The 23,176-nt window shown below is 44.7% G+C and overlaps 1 protein-coding gene across 2 annotated transcripts in view; it reads right to left on the bottom strand.

Moving 5' to 3' along the window:
• r3hcc1 (R3H domain and coiled-coil containing 1) overlaps positions 1 to 17,598 on the bottom strand; it is a 43,681-nt gene extending 26,083 nt beyond the window's left edge. The window contains exons 1-4 of one of the 2 annotated variants that reach the window (XM_084316247.1): positions 17,465 to 17,598; positions 15,085 to 15,257; positions 14,409 to 14,546; positions 7,255 to 7,927 (exon numbers count right to left, since the gene is read on the bottom strand). In XM_084316247.1, coding sequence (XP_084172373.1) covers positions 7,255 to 7,927; positions 14,409 to 14,546; positions 15,085 to 15,134 — 861 coding nt within the window. In that variant the 5' untranslated portion in view covers positions 15,135 to 15,257; positions 17,465 to 17,598. The remainder of the gene's footprint in view (positions 1 to 7,254; positions 7,928 to 14,408; positions 14,547 to 15,084; positions 15,258 to 17,464) is intronic. The other variant, XM_084316248.1, reaches the window with a different exon arrangement.
• Between the last annotated feature and the right edge of the window lie 5,578 nt (positions 17,599 to 23,176).

The following is a 23,176-nucleotide window of genomic DNA, read 5'->3' as shown; positions in this document are numbered from 1 at the left end:
GTTAAGCAGTATCAATAAGAGTAGTAGTATCGATAAAATCCTAACGATACCCATCCCTACTTGTCAGGCAAGGAACCGGAGACGATCCCACTCATCGCCCACCATCAGAACAGCGTGGAATATGTCTTTCGACCACCCAGCGTTGGCGTATTTGGAATGGCGATCAGGAATTGGAATAATCTTTTTGGAGAACATCTGATCTGAGGTAAGGAATCTATTTTACCAGTATTGGGATAATCAGAGATGTTTTCACTTATATATCAACGTGTCCCATAATGTGTGTGTGTGGCTGTGAGTGTGTGTAGCTGATCAGGAAATAAGATAATCGATTTTTCAGCCCGCTTCTATAGCGTGCATAAGTACACATTAGTGTTGTCAAAAATATCGAAGTATCGATACATATCGATACTGAATATTTAAAATGGTTTCGATACTAATTTCCCGAAATACCAATACTTTCTGCAGTATCGGTACCAGCTGGCGAGTGTTCTACCGCAAGTTGTTGACACGCTGTTCAGAGCACGCTTGCCCCTCCGGCTCCTCCAGCCCTCCCCCTCACAGAGCCGTCTTCAGTTTGTAAACAAACATTTTAGCTGAAGATGGCAAATGCAGAGCCTCCGCAACTTGTGCTTGTGGATAAAGAAAACAGCAGAAGTGCTGTTTGGAGGTACTTCGGGTTTGAAGTAAACAACGAAGGACAAGCTAAAGACCCCAATGCTATTTGCAAGCGGTGTTACAGAGCAGTGCCAACGCGGATCTCCATAAAGAAATAAAAGAGGTTCGTGACAGCTGCTCTTTCAACGTCACTGTTGAGAGATTTGGGGTGCTTTTTCAATGTATGTGATGTATAGATTGGGGGGAGGTGACCACAGCTAAAACGGTGATTGAAATGTGCATGGAAGACGGTGATATTGACGGTGGTGGAACCAGTGGTTTCACAGGCACAGGCCGCGTCAGCGAGGGTTTTGTTATGAATTCCTTGGAAGAACATCTGAGATTAGAGTGTACTGTCTCCCAGGGCAGGAGGGAGAGAGGTTCATCTTAATGAAACGTGAGTTTATTAGTGTTAAAGGTTATGCAGTTGTCATGACAACACGTCGCATGACAACCAGAAGGCGGGGCCGTCGTTGCGACGACGAACATCTATGAGTCGAACGGTGTTTCCGGGTGTAAGTCAGACTAGAATCTGACCAAGAGCGAGGAGGACTGAGATCACACAGACACTCTCTCCTCTCATTGAGAGAGAGGGGGGGGGGGGAGAATGCCACATCACCAGTAGCTTCGGCTACCACGAGGATGGTCTTAGGCTAACGAACAGGCCTGAACACTATTGGACTGAATCACAAAAGGACGATAGACGAACACACCGAAAGATCATTAGAATAGACTCTTCAAGGACGATACAATTTGATAACATCTGATAACATCTGATTATGAGGTTCTGTTTATAGCAATAAAACAACGCTTTTCCTCATAAGGTATCTCACGGTGTCGGAGTGTCGAATTCTTACGGAAGTGGAGAATTATTATGGTTTATGGATTGCACTAACGGGGGAGATAAGGATCTTATCTGCCAGTATCGGAGACGTCAGGACCATTAAAAGTACACAACGCAGAGGAATTGGATGGAGAGCCAAACAGACGAAGACGTGATACTGGCCAGTTTGATCAGAATCTTACAGTTGGTGCCGTGACCCGGATTTGCAAGAGATTAAAACAACGGGAACAGTTGGTTGTTGATGACAGCCGGATTTTCAAGAGATAAGAACAACGGATAAAGACTTTTTCAATAATGGGGCGACAGTGGACAACAGTCATCAATGTGTGGGAGAATCATGATCGAAGCAAGGCTGGCCAGCCCTGGGAGAGAGCGGCGAGTCGAGTGGTCAGGAGGCGAACCAGCGCTGTAGGGGAAACAGCGCTCCGATCAAAAATGTGAGTTCACTGTGCACACGGTTGTTTTGATCTTTTAAGCCAAATAAAAACGAACGAAGATAGTGCATCCGTAAATAAGTAGCGACAGAGAAGCCAGCTGTAATAATATGAGCAGAGAGCCATGGTGAAAATCGAGGGTGTTATCTACAGAGAATGAAAAGCAAACGAGGCAGGCTGCACTGTTTTGGTTTAAGGAGGGTAAATGCGAGATGAGGAAAGGGGGGGGGGGGGGGGGGGGCGCTTGAATCAGATCGAAAAATTGTTGATGGCGGGACTGTTTTCATAACAGAAGGAAAGTCGAAAGGAGATTGTACCAGTGTGTATTATGTCCGATCAGGCAAGAGTATTAGTCTGAGAAAGCGTCCCCTGATAATGGATAGGAAAGAGAGGAAAAACAGCTGTGTTTTTAGGCCTTGGAAGGAAGGGCAGCGTTCGTTTGTTGAGAGAGTAGCCATTTGCACCGAATCAAAATGGCCGCAGAGCCACGAGGGGTTTAGAATCAGGAAGTGACACGTCAACTAAAACACCATCGAGGAGGAGTAGGTCGCCACCTAGTGGCGGAGGGGGGGGGGGGGGTAGTGCTGGGGAGTTTCCATTACCCATAGGGGAATATTTAGAGTTTAAGTTAATTAAGGAGTTTAATTTTTTCAAAATTACCAACTGCTTGTGTGTATACACGGTGGTGTATGTGAGAACTTTGTAAAGGAACTCAAAGTGTGGTATAGAGCGACGGTGACAGCTCCAGGGCGACGGTAGACAGCCCCGTAGGGTATAGAGCGACGGTGACAGCTCCAGGGCGACGGTAGACAGCCCCGTAGGGTATCGAGCGACGGTGACAGCTCCAGGGCGACGGTAGACAGCCCCGTAGGGTATAGAGCGACGGTGACAGCTCCAGGGCGACGGTAGACAGCCCCGTAGGGTATAGAGCGACGGACAGCTCTGTTGTATGTTAGATGATAGTACGAGTACGTATGTGAGTTAGGGGCAGGGAACCAACCTGCTCTGTTGTATGTTAGAGCGATGCTCGGTTGTGTGTTATTATCATAATAATAATATTGATATACAGGTTAATTGAATAGTTTATTATTGAATGGGTTAAATAAGAATTGCAGAGAGAGAGGAGATGCGGTTTATTAAATAAGTTTAATTATGAAATAAGAGGGAGTTCGATCTCCAGTGGGGCCTTCTCACACCTAATAAATAGGCAGAGTCTTGAGGGGACACGTCACCAGAAAGAACTGGCGCGCGCTGGGGGTCACCCGTGGGACAAACGTAGAGCGCCGAGTGGGTATCGTTTAGCTGCTGGTGTCACGCCGGAAGACAACAAAACAGGGAACAGCCCTGTAGGATTAGATATGGGTGTTGAGAAGGTGGGGGACTAATAGAGAACAAATAGCGCCATGGGCTGTAGGACACTCACACCGTCCAACAGTCTGAAAGGGCGTGGCCATGGCAGGGGCTTGCAGAGGAAAAAATATATAGAGAACGAGCTGCAGGCCCAAAGCCACGGTAGACTAATAGAAAACACAGGGTCGAGTGTACAGAAAAACTGCCGGCGTGGTGTTTCTGCTTTCAGAGTCTGGAGAGGGCCGACGGCGGTGGAGATGAGCCTCAACCAAGATGACCGACAGGGCGGAGATGACCGACGGGGCGGAGATGACCGACGGGCGGAGACGGCCGACGAGGCGGAGTCCAGCGGTCGCAGGCGGTGTTTTCCCAGGGGAGAACGAGGCGGACATCGGAGGGGGTTTCCCTGCGGAGACGCTGTTTAGAGAGCGTTTTGAAACAACAGAGCACGGGCGGTGAATCATGAACAAACAGGGACTTCCTTTCAGAGTCAATCAGGAGATCGAGAGACGAGACAACAGCGAGAAGTCCTGTGTTCATTGATTAGGAGTATGAGATATAAATGGAGGATTCATATATAAGATATATGTATAGAAGGATATATATATATAGAAGGTAGATAAGAGGGAGAACAGTAAAACAACAGGATATAATTATTGGGAGCAGACAGCTCCAATGGTTATGAGTCGTTGGATGTTGTTGGTTTTGGTGGTCGGTTTCGGTTCCCTTTATGCACGAAGGGGGGCGCAAACAGACATCAGGCAGCAAGATCACTGGGTTGACCGTGGGCCGTCTTCGTTTCTTGTGCACGAGAGATGGGGTTGGTTTGCTTCAACCACAGGCTATTTTTGTGTATAATTAATTGAAAAACCAAGTAGTCTGTTGATTCTGAAAGTTGATTGAGAATCAAAGGGGGGAATGAGAGATTTGGGGTGCTTTTTCAATGTATGTGATGTATAGATTGGGGGGAGGTGACCACAGCTAAAACGGTGATTGAAATGTGCATGGAAGACGGTGATATTGACGGTGGTGGAACCAGTGGTTTCACAGGCACAGGCCGCGTCAGCGAGGGTTTTGTTATGAATTCCTTGGAAGAACATCTGAGATTAGAGTGTACTGTCTCCCAGGGCAGGAGGGAGAGAGGTTCATCTTAATGAAACGTGAGTTTATTAGTGTTAAAGGTTATGCAGTTGTCATGACAACACGTCGCATGACAACCAGAAGGCGGGGCCGTCGTTGCGACGACGAACATCTATGAGTCGAACGGTGTTTCCGGGTGTAAGTCAGACTAGAATCTGACCAAGAGCGAGGAGGACTGAGATCACACAGACACTCTCTCCTCTCATTGAGAGAGAGGGGGGGGGGGGGAGAATGCCACATCACCAGTAGCTTCGGCTACCACGAGGATGGTCTTAGGCTAATGAACAGGCCTGAACACTATTGGACTGAATCACAAAAGGACGATAGACGAACACACCGAAAGATCATTAGAATAGACTCTTCAAGGACGATACAATTTAATAACATCTGATAACATCTGATTATGAGGTTCTGTTTATAGCAATAAAACAACGCTTTTCCTCATAAGGTATCTCACGGTGTCGGAGTGTCGAATTCTTACGGAAGTGGAGAATTATTATGGTTTATGGATTGCACTAACGGGGGAGATAAGGATCTTATCTGCCAGTATCGGAGACGTCAGGACCATTAAAAGTACACAACGCAGAGGAATTGGATGGAGAGCCAAACAGACGAAGACGTGATACTGGCCAGTTTGATCAGAATCTTACACTGTGACTGAAGCATTAAACCATTAACTCTAGTTTAATACATGATACGTTGTCTACTGATGGCGCATAATATCAACAGCTGATTCGTTGTTAGTAACGTTATAGCTATCAGCTAACGTTAGCTACTGCTAGCCGTTAGCTCCGTTAGCTTAGCTTAGCTGGCCACCTTTATAATTACTGCATGGAAACGGAGTAACGTTAACGTTTAAACGTTATGTCGAGGTCATACAATACTACAGTCGACATAAGGTTAACGTTACCCCGTTTCCATGAAGTGTTTAAATAGCAGCAATCTTGTTGAAAATGTAACGTTACTAAATGCTCCGAGCATAGCCCCCCCCCTCTCCCTCTCTCTCTAAATAAAAATCAAAACTGTTACTAACTGTAATACAAACAGTTCAGTTTGTCAGGTACATGCAACACAGATTACAGTGTTTACATCCGTCTGCTTGAGAAAATACCATGTTCTGCATCTGCAATAAAAATTATTGAAGTGAGATGAACAGTTATTTTTAAATGTGTGATCTAAAGATAAACAAAGGGTTTTAAAAGTGTTATATTTATCTTCTCGTATAGTACCAGAGAGAAGCTGAGGAGAATCAACCAGCAACAAAAGCTAAATTTGTTTAAATATATATATATATATATTATTATTATTATTATTATTATTTTTGGTATCGAAATGGTATCGAAGTATCGATACTTTTCAAGGTATCGTATCGAAGTCGAAATTCCAGTATCGTGACAACACTAGTACACATATTAGGGGTGTAACGGTACATGTATTCGTCCTGCGAATTTACGGTACAGGCGTCACGGTGCGGTACGCGCAGCCATACGAAGAATACGTCTCATACCACTAGGTGAAACTAGGGTTACACATTTTACAAATCTATGCTCAATATCTTTACTTTACTTTACACTGGCTTACATTGATCTTTAACGTTGAATATTAAGCTTGTATTGCCAAATGTAGATGATGAATAAAATGTTGAAACTTAGGCACGATGACACTCTGCATTCGGCTCTCCCCTCCCATTTACTACAGCCTTTCATGTCCCTAAAACAAAACCATGAATGAATTATATGTTTGTTGTAACACAGCAGGGTCATTACAATTTTACAGTTTTCTTTCATTTTCTTGTTCGCCCAATAATGGTAACCAATGGAAAGACACACACACACACGCTCGTGAACACACGCTAACTTTCTCCCGCAGACTTTCTCACAGCTGATCGGAGAAGGAAAAAAAAGCACTACTGGTACATACTTTTCGGACTGATCATCCGAGTTCCTCTCCAGTTGAGCTGCTACAGTGTTTAAATCCAAAATATTGATAAATCCTCTGCCATTGTTGTGGAACACGTCATCTGTTCTCTAGTCTTCTTCAGTCTCGGCTTCACCTGAAGTTAAATTATTCGTATTCGTGACCTGTTCTGTCTAAATGTTTAAATGTTGAGCGATTTGCAGTGTAAAATTTCCCTCGGGATAATAAAAGTATTTCTATTCTATTCAAAAATCCTCTCTACAAGGGAAACTGAAACTAAGTTGTTGCATAAGTTGTTAAGGGGGCAGTAGGCAATTAATTTACTCAGTGGATGCCTGAACACAGAATGACACCAGTATCACTGACTACCACGGCAAGCCTAAAGAATATTATTCTATTTAATAATAATAATAATTATTATTATTATTAAAAATATATAATAATAATTATAAATATTTGTTTCCTGTTTTACGGAACTCGTACCGAACCGTGACCCCAATACCGAGGTATGTACCGAACCGTGGCTTCTGTGTACCGTTACACCCCTAACACATAATACTATCGATAATCTAGCGTTTATTTGAAAACTATTCATAAATAGGCCGAAAAATTACGTGTTTTGTGTATTACAGTAAAGCGTGATTCCTGCAGAATCCTTTTTTTTTAAGTTTAAAAAAACTAGCATTTTTCAAAATGGTATAAAACGGAAATGAACCGATTAAAAAACAATCCGTTTCGACAATGTTGACTGCAAACAAGTCATTGATAAGCGACGGTCGTATTAGACACATAGCCATAATTTAAGATATAGTTTATGCTTTCACAAATGTGAGCGCTCTGTCATTGAATAGAGCGGTGGCACTCAACGGGGTATATAGGACTGGCACGGCCGGCACGGAAAGTGTTAAAGCTTACTTCTTTGCTAAAGTCGGCTGTGCCGTCCTCTATGCTTGTGTCCTCCACGCTGGTGTCCTCCACGCTGGTGTCCTCCACGCTGGTCTCCTCCACGCTAGTCTCCTCCACGCTAGTCTCTGTTGGATGCAGTCTGTCCGGCACGACGCTGCCCGCCTCCTCCAGGGTCATGTACATGAAATAGGAGACTGTGTCGTCCCAGGCAGGGGGCAAGGGACAAGGCATGGCCTCGCACAGCTTCAGCACCACGGCCTCCTGTTGGTCCTCCGGGGGACAGGACGGCAGGCTTTCGGCGGCGGCGCTGTTGCATATACCGTCCGGTAAGCTGGGGGACGACGATGAGGACCCCATGACCTCCGCTGTGTCTGAACAACAGGAGCAGGAGCAGGAGGTGGAGGTGGTGCTGCTGCTGGCGGTGCCCGGGCTGCAGCCACAGGAGCCCGAGGTTGGTACCTCCTCCCCCCCCGTGGAGTCCTGTGAGCCTGGGAAGGACAGCTTCTCCCTGGCCGCCCGTGGCACGTAGAGGGCCTTGTCGGGCCGCCTGGGCCCTCGGTTTTGCTGCGGGGTAGATTTGGGCGTGGTTCCTTTGGCCATCTTCCCTCTACCTCTGGGCGTGGGGGGCTCCTCATAGAAGCTGTTGTTGCTTTCTAAGTCGCTGTCTTCCTCTACCTCGCCCCTGCAAAACAAAACGTACAACAAAAGGCATTTATATACATTATGGATTGCTCATGGTTTGAACATTGTTGGAAACATTTGGGATAATGTAAGTACACAACTCAACAAAATATATTATAACATGATCTCCCCGGAACCTCTTTTTTCTTATATCTACAAATTATGGCAGCGTTAAAGGCTTATGGGGTGCCGTGGGACAAACCATTAGAACATCACCAATTTCACAAATTATTTTATGACAAGGGTACATCGAGGGGCTTTGTCTCTGCTTTCTATCGCCACTTACTTATGTCCTCTTATAAGGACCTCCGCCTGGACACGATCTGGAGAAGGGATGTGCCGGGACTCGATATAGATTTTGATTGGGATTTGGTCTGGGAAAATATTCATCTATGCTCTTGCAATCCAGACCACCAACAGATTCACCTAAATTATGTTCACAGGACTTATCTAACTCCCAGACGATTGAATCTGATGGGTCTTATGCCTGATTCTCGATGTACCTTATGTCCACTTGGTGTGACTGGAACATTTATGCATATGTATTGGGAATGTCCACCAGTGGCACTTTTTGAGAAATGTTACTTCTCAACTATCAGATATTTTCTCCTTGACTATACCTGTATCTCCCTCTATTTTGCTTCTGAATGACACAATCTGTTCCTCGCCTCCATCCAAAGTCCCCTCATGAACTGCCAAAGACTCATGAACAATCATGTCCCGTTCATGAACAGTGTTCCTGGACTCATGAACAATCGTGTCCCGTTCATACTGTCCTCTGCTGCCATCTCGTGGACAAACGCTGCTATTACCTCTGCTATTACCTCTGTTCATGTTCACCCATTTCCTTGTCTATCTGTCCCTAGTTATTAACACTTTCAGAGCCTTTGATTAACCTTGATTTACCCTGTTGAATGCCACCATCCACTTCAATGTTAGTGTTAAAAACGCCTAATCTATGTTTTAAATTATGGCTATGTGTCTAATCTGCCCGTCGCTTATCAATGACTTGTTTGCAGTCAACATTGTCGAAGCGGATTGTTTTTTTATCGGTTCATTTTCGTTTTATAGCATTTTGAAAAGCCCTCGTTTTCAAGGAAAATATAAAGATTCCATGATAAAAGACATTTACTGGAATATTCTAGAATACACAAAAACGTTGTAATTTTTCGGCCTATTTATGAATCGTTTTCAAATAAATGCTAGATTATCGATAGTATATGTGTACGTATGCACACTATAGACGTGAGCTGAAAAATCGATTCTCTTATTTCCTCATCAGCGATCACAGCCAAACAGCCACATCACACATATGGCAAACGCTGAGATCTCAGCGAATACAACTCTGATTATCCCAAGACTGGTAAAATAGATTCCTTACCTCAGATCAGATGTTCTCCAAAAAGATTATTCCAATTCCTGATCGCCATTCCAAATATCGATCACGCTTATTGATTGATTATTGGCTGCGGTAAATATATATTCCAGGCTGAATTCTGTCCCGCAAGCAGATCGCTCTTGAGCAGACAGCTCGCCAGCACAAGGAGCGACTTGGCTCCCCCCCCAGACATCTACAGATCCCAGGTTAAGCGACTGACCGGCAGTTACACAGGGATAGACGATAGGGGGCGCTTTTTTCCAATCTGAGCTCCTGTAGGGGCTGGTGTACCAACGGGAGACTCGGTTGATGAAATATGAATTCAGATCGCTAATAAACAAATAAAACGATATTTGTCGTCGTGGGCGCTCAGTGGGGGGGGGTAATAAAACGAGATATGTCGTCCGTGGCACTGAAAGGGTTAATGTACTTTCTGTCATGTTGTCATTCCCTGCATTCTTGTATCTGCTGTGTCCTGTTGTCTAGTCTAGTGTTGTGTCAGGCCATGTCCCCACGTATCTGGATCTTTTGCCAAACGGATATTCTCAGGCTCCGTTTAAAAAGAAATCCTCGTCCACACGACAGTGTAAAAAAAAAACGGATCCAGACGCAAACACATAAACGCATATAAATTGCTCCAACAAGCATGAGGGCCAGTAGGAGGCGATAAGCGATATCTCAAATACCATAGTGGTATGAGCGGTCAGGACGATTGAGAAACGATAGGAATTGTCCATTGGTTCCCCCAGCCCATGTGACCATTCCTAGCACTTCCATTGGCTATATTGACATACATACAGTATATAATAAATAGAAAGATATAGCGGTGGATTAGATGCAGTCCAGAGGAAACAACCAATCTAGATATGTCACGATTCAATGCTTTACTTCTGCGCACTGGGCGACGGAGAGATACAATGTCAATGTTGAGAGATCACAATCTCCGGATTCTGAAACTAAATATGGCGAGTCCTTATCACAAACTATATATATACTAATTACAACAAGACATTCATTAATTGCATTGTACTGTTCACATGTGGTGCCGACATCCTCAACTATCCGCAACATCAGAGAGCATCAGGTGCAGACCTCTTCTGTCGCGAGTCTATTAACTAAATTTAGAATGCAATTTGGCTTTTAACTGAAACCGGGCGCAAAACTAGACATGTTTAGCAAAACATTAAATATCTTTGCAACAGTTTGTGATAATGCCTCGCCTTATTTTGTTTCAGAATCGCGATATTGTGATCTCAACTCAACATTGACATTGTATGATATCTCTCGAAAAATAAGCGGACGAAAAAAACGTCACTCGTATTTAACAACCTCAAAAACTTTCGAAACACGGTTTATATTAACTTAATAAATAAACAAAAACGAAAATGTCCAGTATAACTAAATAACAGATACATCCCTATTACACTCAAGCAGCGTCTGATGGCTGGATCTGTCGGCACTGGAGTATACAGTAGCTGTTACATCTAGACATTTATGAATGATATACAAGATATACAAATATAAATCAAATCAAATCAAATCAATTCAAATTTGTATATACAAATATACAGTCCGGTCTTACGGCTGCCAAAAAGCTAATAGCATCACGCTGGATTCAACCTGATAAAATGTGCCGGAGGGTATGGATTCTTACCTATCTTGATGTGATTTACCTAGAGATATCTACCGCACGAATTCTAGGTGTTAATGAAGCCAGCATAGCAATCTGGTCAGAAGTGGTGGAGAGGAGGATTAATATGAACTATTAATCCTTGGTATCAAACGGAATAATGGATGTATTCAAGGGGGGTCCGGTGGGGGGGGGGGGGGGGGGGGGGGGGGGGGGAGAAGAACGAGTAAGAGCATTTATGTGTTTTATAGTGGATTTCTACTGTAAATGTTTGTATGTCATGTCAAAAAAAATAAAAAATAAAAAAAACATTTGTTCACAAAAATATATATATATATACAGTACTGGTTAAGAGGCAGAGATCAATAAGAGAAAATATATACATTCGAGGGGGAAGAAACTACATGCTATTTCTGTCTGTCATTTCAGCACCAGGCGCTGTCCATCTTATTACCTCCGTGCGCTTCAAGGCTACGGGTGCCTATTGCCATAGATCAGGGGTGTCAAACTCATTTTCACAGAGGGCCACATCAGCATATTTTTTTAATACTTGTGATATTTCTTAACACTTTGAGCGCCACGCCGGGTTTTCCTTTTTACCCGCTGAATGCCACCATCGGCGCCAATGTTAACGTTAATATCGCCTAATCTATGTTTTAAATTATGGCTATGTGTCTAATCTGCCCATCGCATTATCAAAGACTATTTTCCAGTCAGTGCTGTCAAGGCAGATTGTTTTTTTATCGCGTCGTTTCCGTTTCAGAGCATTTAGAAAAGCACCCGTTTTCAGATAAAAAACAGCCCATTGTGGAGCATTCTATGAAAATCGTCTTTTACTGGAATATTCCACAACGTTGATATTCGTCAGCCTTTTTATGAATCGTTTTCAAATAAACGCTAGATGATCAATATTATACGTGCACGCAAGCACATTCGAGCCGCGCACGAATAATCGCCCCGTTGATTTCCACTCGGACCCGACATCAGATGGTATCCAACTGGTATATTCCAATTCCTGATCACCATTCGAAAAAATCGATACGTGTATGGATCCAACGCGATACAGTAGAACTCCATGATCAGCGGGGCTCTGAGGTTCCAGAATGAACTGTGGTAACCCCGGCTGGATCAGTGGACTGGAAAATGTGGAGTACCGGATTTTTTTCCCCATTCATTTTCATTGAGTCCATTCCAAAATCACTTATGTCATCTGGGAGACGACAGGGGGCGCTTTTTTCCACAATGATCGCCGGCGCCGCTCGGCTATACTCGGGTAGGCTCGGGTGATGCAATATGATTTCAGATCGCTAAAAAAAAATTATAATAATAATAATTCCGAGAAATCTCGTGAGTGGCTTTCAACCACCTATAAATAAACCCGAGTATTCTCGTGTGTGGCACGGAAAGTGTATAATACTGTGTCATTTTAAAGTAAACAGAAATTAGTTTTGAAGATACAGCTAATAGTATCTGTAGCTGAAGATATAGCGAGCAGAGCTGGCGAGGGAACACAAGTGGACAGAAATTAAAAATCTTCAACCTGAAGACCAGCTGATTCTTAAAACTTGGAACGAGCTTCCTGTGACATACCACACAATGCAGCGTGAGTATTGCCGTATTGACCATGTTTGGCTCTACCATATGCATGTGGGCAGTCATTCTCGCATATGAGGAACATTAAGACCAACCTACGCTCACGTTTAACTGATGGAAGCCTCAACGCCTGCATGAAGCTCAACCTCACCACGTATGAACCAGATTACAAGGCCATCAGCAAAACCATGCAGCACCAGAAGTCGCATTAAAAGTAAGACCTATTTAATTTATTATACGTTAAAAATACTATATGGCTCTCAATGAAATATATTTAGAAATATTTGGCTTTTATGGCTCTCCCAGTCAAAAAGGTTCCTGACCCCTGATCTAGACTATGCGTTTACAGTGGCTACACGGATCCACTGAACGGATATTTTGGAAAATCTTCACTTTAAAATGCGTTTAAAATCTCCGTTTGTTTCTGAAGACACTGTGTGGATGAAAGGCCCAATCGTGGAATAAAATGTGCGTTTGGCAAAAGATCCAGATATGTGGGGACATGGCCTCAGTGTGTGTGTATTTGTATTCGGTCCAGTCATGTATTCTAGTCTGTCTGTGTCTCCCCAGCTGTAGCCTATTGTAATCAGTATCTGTATATCTGCCTGCATCTTCCTGACTTCCTTGTTGTTGTGTGAAGCTCCCCGTCTACCCTGTTCCCCGTTATCCTGTCGTGCTACTCTGTTTATCATTTGTGAAGCTCCCTGTATCCTGTATTTCGTGAAGCTCCCTGTATCCTGTATTTCGTGAAGCTCCTGGTATCCTGTATCTCCTGTTTCCTTGCCGTGTAGCGGTTTGCACCGTGCGCCTTTTCCAGCTGTGTTTAGTTTCTTTTGTTGTCTAGCACTTTGGGATCCCAGCGAACAAAAAGTGCATTACAAATTCAATCTATTATTATTATTATTATTAGCGTTCTCAGTTTATTGTCGTGTACCCTTGTTTGCTGCCTTTCTAAGTAAAGCCCTTTTGTTCCACATCCCGTCGACTCTCGCCACCTCTCTCTGCTCCGCTCAGTCCCATGCTTGGGTCCACACTTCCCCACGCCCTACACCACCAGATTCTAACATGTCTCAATTGCCGGCTACTACACATATGAAAAGACTCATTCTTGCTGGCCTCACAGCTGCCAAGAAGCTGATTGCCACACACTGGATACACCCGGACAAGCTCTGTCTAAGTGTGTGGATCCTCACTTATCTCAACGTGATCTACTTGGAGATATCCACGGCACGTGTGATTAGGGTCAAGGAGTCTAATGTTGCTGTTTGGTTGTTTGCCGCTGTGAAGTTGAAGGAGCGTGTATAGCTCTTGAATACTGTATGTAACTCTGTATGTCCTTTTTTCACAATTTTTTTTATTTGATCGCAAAAAAATATTATAACATTTACATTTAGTCATTTAGCTGACACCTTTATCCAAAGCGGCTTACAAGTTCTGTACAACAAGTCAGCAGGAAGGGTACAACTCTGGCAGCTAAGGGTAAGTAACATTGTTCGTCAAACAGTGTCGAACTTGAGTGCTACAGTCTTGAGTGCATAGTAGTATAGACATATTAGCATAGTAGGTAGTAGTAGTATAGGCATGGTAAATTCCTTAGTATCTAAGTGACATTATATAAATATATATATATAAACATAGGTCTAGCCGTTTTTAGACATTTTAATGCAGAAATGCAGAAATTATATCTTTAAAAACGTTTTGTTACCAGACCTGTGCTGCCTGCTTACACTCCCCCCTGATTTTCCAAAGAATCTTGTCAGGACGGCCCATTCTGTGCTATAGACTCAGTCGAAGTGTGTGCTCCCCTTTGGCCCAAGACACACATCTATGCTTGTAGGGAACGACCTGTGTTATGACCAAGTGCAGCGTGAGATTCAGTACCTGAGCTCAGAGTAGCAGACCACTACCCTGCGACACCAGCCCTCGCCCACAGAGAAGGTTGCCAGGTCAGGATGGTTCTCTGCGGTCTTGTGAATCAAGTAGCGGAGCCGACTAGGTAGAGGAGGGAACAACAGCACACTGGACAGGGGGACATAAGAAGACATGACGGAGAGAAATGGAGAACGGTGAGGTGACATCTGCAAACAGACCGGCAAACTATATGTTGTTGTGACTGTCTAACGAGAGCCTGGTGTCTATTTGTGTGCAAACTGGGGTAAGCAGATACGGCTTACAAGAGCAGAAATCGGAAGTGGAAATCATTGGTCTATGCTCCTAAAAACAATTCTGCTTGAAAACTAAAACCTGTTGGGAGCTAAAAACAGGCAGCTAAAGTTATTTACAATACATTTTTTAAATCTATGATCACGCATGTGTATTCATCTCTATTTTAGGTTAAGGTGGGGCGTGATGTCTCCATTGAGGTTAAGGTATGGTTAGGTTTAGAAACTACTTTTATGGCAAAGGATCAACGAAATGCAGATACCTTCTAGCCAATGCCATGACCACCATTACCACTTATCTGTTGGTCTCACAAAGAAACGGCACTACTGGCAAGGTCAGAGGTCAGACAAACTGAAGAAGCACAGAGTATTTTCCTTGTAAACGTGGGCATTACCTTTTGTGGTTGGCTTTCTGTTGGTAATCCTCCAGTTCAACCAGGGCCATGTGCACAAAGTCATTCTCTTGCTTTGGGAGATAGAGGCCATCAAAGCAAGGAAACGCCAGGGTGGATGAGAATGACAGCTGTTGTTCACAGTAACGTTGTCGTAGTGGAGTGGAGTGGCTGACCTAGCCAGAAAAAACATATTTACAGTGTAACAATTAAAACTGCAAATGTTATGCCTGTCTATTTTGAAATGTGCTATACAAATAAGGTTCATTATTACCGTACTATTATTATTATTATGAATAGCCCCAGAATGACTGATATTTCATACAATACATGTATTCCATATACAGACATAGATCACTCAATGCAATTCCTTGGAGGGATGCACCCCCGCCCAAAATATGCTGCGACTTGCTGTCAGATTCTGTCTTATTGTATCAAATTAATTTGAACGCTTTGGCAGAAAACATATTAGTAAAACAAAAACATTTAATCTCCACTTTTCCACGAGATTCACACACTGACCATATTCTGTACGTGTAGGCCTACGCGATGGGGATAGTAATCACAGCTGCACGAAACACATGGAAACGTCCATTAACTAAATATAATAACGCACCTGGCAGGCTAATCAAGAGGTTTTCATGTGTTTCGTGCTGCTGTTATCGTGCTGCACCTATCACCATTATTATCACTATTATTGAGATTTGCACTACTTCATTTTGTACTTTAGTTTGTATATTTTGTATAATGTTTGAACTTTATTCTTTTTACCTTTTTACAGTATGAAGCCCATTATCAGGGGGCTCATACAGAACCAAGCATTTCACTGTAATGTACATGCAGGGGTGTAAATAACTTGAATAATTGTACTTCGTTACAATACTTAAGACTTACTGTTTTGGGGGATTTGTACTTTACTCGAGTATTATTTGGTTTGTATACTTGTACTTTTACTCAATTACATTTCAGAGGGGAAAAAACATACTTTTTACTCCTTACATTTAAAATGCAGACCTACAAAGTACAAATCTCGCCGGTCCAACCATTTTAATTAGTATTTATTTGTTTCTCTGGCCGAACTAACGTCAACGTTATTAATCCTGCGGCCGCACATTATTTAAAAACAGCCAATCAAATCCCCATCAATGGAAAATGAACCCGCCCATACCCATGCTGATTGGTCCTCCTTGTGCAAGACTAGACAGCGGGGATCTTTGATTAAACACCTGCTATCAGAAGAACAGACCACAGACGATAGTACGAGTGATGAAGAGCACGAACACCCGTGGCCCTATCTCCATGACATTTCCTCTTTGGCTGCAGTCAACACTGATTCGTATAGAATGAAATAAAATTACTTTTTACTAGTAAATTTTATTTTTTAATGTAGAAACTGTTTGACTTTTACTCAAGTGTGTTTTTAGCCAGATACTCTGACTTTTACTTGAGACGGTGCCCATACTTTCATAATGTTTGGGTACTTTTACACCCGTGTAAATAGAACAACTTGAGTGTGTGACACACCGCGCAAGGATGCATCCCTCCAAGAGGGGTTGCATTGAGTGATCTATGGCGTTAACGTTATATGGAATATCAGCCATTACTCGTTTTAACGTTAAGTTAAGCATGCCATATACATAAAGTTAAGCGGCGGTTGTGTATAAGCTAAGCACGTCAGTTTTTCTTAACTACTAACAACACATTTAAAATCGACAGCCATCGTTGGACATACTTGTGTGCCCAACCCCCTCCAATGTACAGTCATTTACCTAGTATGGTTGTCAATAGTCCAATGTACAATTTTGTTTGTTTGTACAGTGTCCCCCCCCCCCCCCCCCCCTCAATGTACAGTTTTGCTTGTTTATACAGTGTGCCCCCCCCCCCCCAACCACCTCCAATGTAGATTACCCAGTATGGTTGTCAATATCCCAGTGTACCCAACCCCCCCCACCCAACCTCCTCCAATGTACAGTTTCTACGTCAAATGTATATACTCCCTTTTCCTGACTCCTTCTGTATCACAAACAGTACTGTATTTGCAAATCTGGTATGTCATAAATGTATAGATGTAGCAGTACTGACTATCTGTATGTCATGTATGTCATATATGTCCTGATGAATTGAAAATGGGGGACCCTGATGTAAACAAGACGAAAGTCTTTCTCTGGTCTGCATCCCCTTAACAATTGTGTGTATTGAGCTGTACTGTATTGTACCCATTCTGCAATCTGTTAATAAAGTTTTCAATCAATCAATCAATCAACACAGCTGTTGCTTTGTCCAAGCAGCACTGTTAGCTAACGTTACCCTAAAACGCTTTCAGTTTTTGGACAAGGCCACTGTATCCGACATGAACGATCTTAAACATTATTTTAATTCTTACCTTCACGCTTAAATAGTAGCGCTAGGGACACCGGTTAGGGCAGGGAAATGGTTCTATATGAGGGGAAAGCTAACATTTAGTCCGCGGTGCATGTAGTAGTCTTGTTCTTGATTTTACCGGCGCGGTTGTCTAAACACCAGTTTGGCGCATTACCGCCACCTATTGCCCTGGAGTGTGGGAGGGAGGGCGTAGCTCTTCTTCTTCTGGCTGGACCCTACCATAGATATTCTATAGATATCTATGGACCCTACTCTCTCTTCTTCTTCTTCTTCTTCTTCTTCTTCTTCTGCTTCTTCTTCTGCTTCTTCTTCTTCTTCTTCTTCTTCTTCTTCTTCTATATTTCCGGCGGACTAGGCGTATTACCGGCCTCCACAGGACAGAGGGAGCACTATAGATTTCCAGCCCTCCCTAGAAGGATTTTCATTGTTCTCTGTACTTAATACAGTCCATCAGGACATACTGCACTGACTCCGCCCCCCCACACTCACACAACCCAGAAGGATGTTTCCCTACTGTACACAACGTCTGATTAAGCCCACAGTGCCCCAACCGTAATCTACAGATTATAACAGAGTCTCTTCTCGCCCCCCCAAAAGGGGCCCCATCCTCCTGACAGAGGGCTGGATAGAATAAAAATACCTCCCCTTGGTCTCCGAGTCCCACCTACACTGCCACTCCCTCAAAACCCTGTCCCTAATTTCCCCCCTCAGCTCGGCCCCCCCTAACTGTACAGACAGATCCGGGGCCATTCTACCTAATGAGCCTTTAGCTATGCCATCCACAATTTCGTTTTCTACAACTCCTGCATGCACTGGGACCCAGCAGAACTTTACCTCACAGCCAACCTTCTCCAGCCTAAACAACACCATCAAAATCTCCTGGATCATGTCAGGCCGAGCCTTTGACTTGCCCTCTCTCAAGGCCACCAAAGCCGCCGCTGAGTCCGAGCACAGAAGTACCCTCTCCGGCTTGACATCCTCCACCCACCATAATGCCCAGAGGATAGCCAGCACTTCTGTCACAAAGACTGAGCTCCCATCTGAAATCCGAAGCCCAGCCCGCAGATCCCACTGGGCCACATATACTCCAAACCCATTACAGCACGTTCTCACAATATCAATATTAGAATGAAATAGAGAGGAAACAGAAAAAACAAAACGATTATATATATTTTTTTTTACGTGTGTTGTCGGCCTTACAAATAAATTTGATTTGATTTGAACCTTGTTCACCTCATTTTAGCATTTTGTACTTTGATTGATTGATTGATTGAAAATTGTATTAACAGATTGCAGAATGGGTACAATACAGTACAGCTCAATACACACAATTGTTAAGGGGATGCAGACCAGAGAAAGACTTTCGTCTTGTTTACATCAGGGTCCCCCATTTTCAATTCATCATAACATATATGACATACAGATCAGTACTGCTACATCTATACATTTATGACATACCATATTTACAAATACAGTACTGTTTGTGATACAAGAAGAGTCTAAAAAAGAGAGTAATACATTTGACGAAGAAACTGTACATTGGAGGAGGTTGGAAGGTGGGGTGGAGGGGGGGGAACTACATTGGAGGTGGGGGGTGTTGGGTAGGCGGGGGGGGGGGGGGGTAACTACATTGGATTATCGACGAAACCTTACTTGGTCCCAAGAAGAGGGTCTTGTGTATTATTGTGTTTAATAGGACATTTATTGTACATTGGAGGGGGTTGCATTAGGACATTTACAGGGGCCAGTTTCGAATTGCAGTCTCTCCTAGGTGCTCTTCGAGAGTGGTTTTGAAAGTGGGTAGTGATTCACATTCCTTTACAGCTGTGGGTAGGGCGTTCCACATTGATGTGGCATAATTGCTTTGAGCCAAATCTGGGTTTAACATGATTTGTGGAGCTCCCTCTGGTGTTGTGGTTGTGGTATTCACTGACCTTTGGGAAGTATTTTGACATGTACATGGGTACCTTAGTCGTGTGTAGTGTATCTTGTAGACCAGGCCCATTGCAAGTTGCTGTACTCTGTCGTCTACTCTAAGCCATCCTAGGTTGTCAAAGTGGGCAGGGGTGAGGTGGGTTCTAGGAGTAAGGTCAAGCAGTAGTCTGACCAGTTTGTTTTGAGATGTATGTAATTTTGTTTTTAGCGCCTTTGAGGTGCTTTGGTACCATGAGGTGTAAGCATAGTCGTAGTACCCTTGAATGAGTGCTCCTGCCAGAGTCTTCAGTACAAGAATCTAGTTCGTTGGTTGACTTTTTTTATTACATTGGATGCCATTTTGTCACAGGAAAGATTTGCCTCTAGGATGGAACCTAGTAATTTCATCTTTCCTTGTGACAATATTGTCACCCACTGTAACTGAGAAGCCCTCGGTCTTGCTGAGTTTGTTATTTGAACCGAAGAGAATGGACTCTGTTTTACCCAGGTGTAATGATAGTTTGTTATCAGCAAGCCAGATGCAGATTTTTCCTAGTTCCGAGCTGAGGGTTTTTTCAACCTGTAACTTGTTCTTGTCAGAGACCAGCAGGGCTGAGTCGTCCGCAAACAGGAACAAGTTGCAGTCACAAGCTGACGACATGTCATTTGCATAAATTAGGAACAGTAGCGGTCCTAGTATGCTTCCTTGTGGAACACCACAGCTCACTGGGAGGGGGGGGGGGGGGGGATAGGGTACCGTTTACCTCCACCATCTGTTCTCTCCCCTCCAGGTAGGATTGCATCCAGCTCACTGATAGACTATCAAAACCAATTGCTTTTAGCTTGTCAATCAGAATGGAGTGATTGACAGTGTCGAAGGCCTTTTGTAGGTCCAGCATGACCATGCTACAGTATTTGCCCGCGTCCACCTCTTGTTTGATGTGGTTGTTAAAATAGAGAAGGCATGTGTCAGTGGAGTGGGATGTTCTGAAGCCAGATTGGAATTCATAGATTCGATTTTTTTCCACAAGGTACTTTTCGACCTGTTCGTATACAATTTTGTCCATGACTTTGGAGATGGAGGTAAGGATAGAAACAGGGCGGTAGTTGCCTGGGTCAAATTTGCTGCCCTTTTTGTGCAGGGGTGTTACTCTCGCAATTTTGAAGTCTTTGGGTACGTGTCCCTGTTTTATGGAGAGGTTTATTATGTGTGTGATGACTGGGGTGATGGCGGCTGCTGAATTTGGAGGGGATATTGACATGGCCAGTGGCCTTGTTAGGTTGGAGGGCGCTCAGTTTTTTGAGTACCTCAGCTGTTGTTACCATTTCTAGTTTGAAATCGTCTTTGCGGACCCCTAGGTTATTGTAGTAGGCTATGATGTGTTCTACCCCAAAATGCCCTGAGTGGGAGGGTAGTTTGTTTACCAGTGTTGTGGCTATGTTTGTGAATCTGGTTTTAAGTTTTTTACTGCAGCCTAGTTGATTATTGAGTAATTTCCAAAGTTCACGTGGTTTGTTTTTGTTTTCCTCAGTTTTGTCATTGATGGAATAATTTTTTGCAGTTTTGATCGTGGAGTTTACGTCATTTCTTAGTCTGTTTTTTTTCAGTTTGAGTTCAGTCACGTGGGCTTGGAGTTCACTGCTCGTGCTTTTGGTAAGCTTTGACTGACTTTTACGAAACTCAGAGCATTTTTTGTCTCTGGTTTTGTTATGGTTTGTAACCGACCCCAATCGCACAACACAAGACAGGTATGATGGTTTGCCAAGAAACAGATATTTATTGAGAACAGGGAAAAAGGGCACTGTCCCTTTAAGGGAGAAAACACAAAACACTGGAATAACACAAGAGGGGAAGGTAAAGTGCCTTAAGAGGTGGGCAGGTAAAGGGAACACTATGGGAAGGTAAAGGGAACGCCTAAGGGAAGGTTAAGGGAACGCCTTGGGACAGAGGACTAGGGACTAGGAGAGCTAGGGATAGAGGACTAGGGACTAGGAGAACTAGGGATAGAGGACTAGGGACTAGGAGAACTAGGGACAGAGGGACAGGTACTGGGGAACATAGGGAACAGGTTCTGGGGAACAGAGGGCCAGGTTCTGGTGACAGAGGGAACAGAGGCCCGCGGAGGCGGGCTGGGGACAGGGAGGAACTGGGGACTGGTGGGAAAACATCTGGGCCGCTCTGCAGAACAGAGGAGAGGGTTAATATTCAAAGGGAAAAAACAGAGCAGAAGCAGAACAGTCCAAATAACAAAGTAACAAAGTAAATACTATCTTCGTGTGAACAAACACACAGTGGGAGATGGAATGTCCAAAATAATATCCACGAGAGAACAAAACAGAGTGGGAGATGAAATGTCCAAACTAATAACTAAGTGAGAACTAAAGGAGGCAATACGCTGGGTGAGTGACATCACAATCAAAACTCACCCAGGCGTATGCGTAATGGTGCAGGAACAGCAGCGGGACGAGGGCAAGGGGCATTACGCTGAGTGAGTGACATCACAATCAAAACTCACCCAGGCGTATGCGTAAAGGTACAGGGACAGCAGCGGGAACGGGGGCAAGAGGCATTACGCTGAGTGAGTGACATCACAATCAAAACTCACCCAGGCGTATGCGTAAAGGTACAGGGACAGCAGCGGGAACGGGGGCAAAAAGCATTACGCTGAGTGAGTGACATCACAATCAAAACTCACCCAGGCGTATGCGTAAAGGTACAGGGACAGCAGCGGGAACAGGGCAAGGGGCATTACGCTGAGTGAGTGACATCACAATCAAAACTCACCCAGGCGTATGCGTAATGGTACAGGGACAGCTACGGGACGAGGGCATCGCCACCGGGTGGCTGGCTGTCCGAGCCGAGGAACAGAGCGCTGGAACAGCGGCGGTGGCGAGGATGTCGTCCACCGGGTAGCCGCTGTCGGAGCCGAGAAACAGAGCGCTGGAACAGTGGCGGTGGCGAGGGTGTCGTCCACCGGGTAGCCGCTGTCGGAGCCGAGGAACAGAGTGCGCGCCACACCTTGGTGTGCGCGTCGGAACAGTGGCGGTGGCGAGGGTGTCGTCCACCGGGTAGCCGCTGTCGGAGCCGAGGAACAGAGTGCGCGCCACACCTTGGTGTGCGCGTCGGAACAGTGGCGGTGGCGAGGGTGTCGTCCACCGGGTAGCCGCTGTCGGAGCCGAGGAACAGAGTGCGCGCCACACCTTGGTGTGCGCGTCGGAACAGTGGCGGTGGCGAGGGTGTCGTCCACCGGGTAGCCGCTGTCGGAGCCGAGGAACAGAGTGCGCGCCACACCTTGGTGTGCGCGTCGGAACCGAGAGACGCATCTGGTGCGTCTGCGTGGAGGAGTGTGCCAAGCAGGAAGGTCTGGAAGATGCGCGTCGGCGCGCTGAGGTCTGGAGAGCGTGCCAAGCTCGAAGGTCTGGAAGATGCGCGTCTGTGCGCTGGTACGGAGGAGCGTGCCAAGCTCGAAGGTCTGGAAGATGCGCGTCTGTGCGCTGGTACGGAGGAGCGTGCCAAGCTCGAAGGTCTGGAAGATGCGCGTCTGTGCGCTGGTACGGAGGAGCGTGCCAAGCTCGAAGGTCTGAAGTGGAACACTGGAATACCTCCCGTAGAGGATTAGAGAGCGCAGTACAGTGTCTCCCTCCAGGCAAACGGCGGCAGGTGGCGAAGGCTTGAGCGCATCTGGCGCGCTGGTCTGGAGTGGAACACTGGAATACCTCCCGTAGAGAATTAGAGAGCGCAGTACAATGTCTCCCTCCAGGCAAACGGCGACAGGTGGCCAAAGCCCTTGAAGATGCG

The sequence above is a fragment of the Notolepis coatsorum genome (assembly GCF_963971535.1).
Source record: "Notolepis coatsorum genome assembly, chromosome: 6".
NCBI lineage: Eukaryota > Metazoa > Chordata > Actinopteri > Aulopiformes > Paralepididae > Notolepis > Notolepis coatsorum.
Note: the sequence above shows the minus strand (reverse complement) of the source record. Positions and strands in the feature narration are given on the sequence as shown.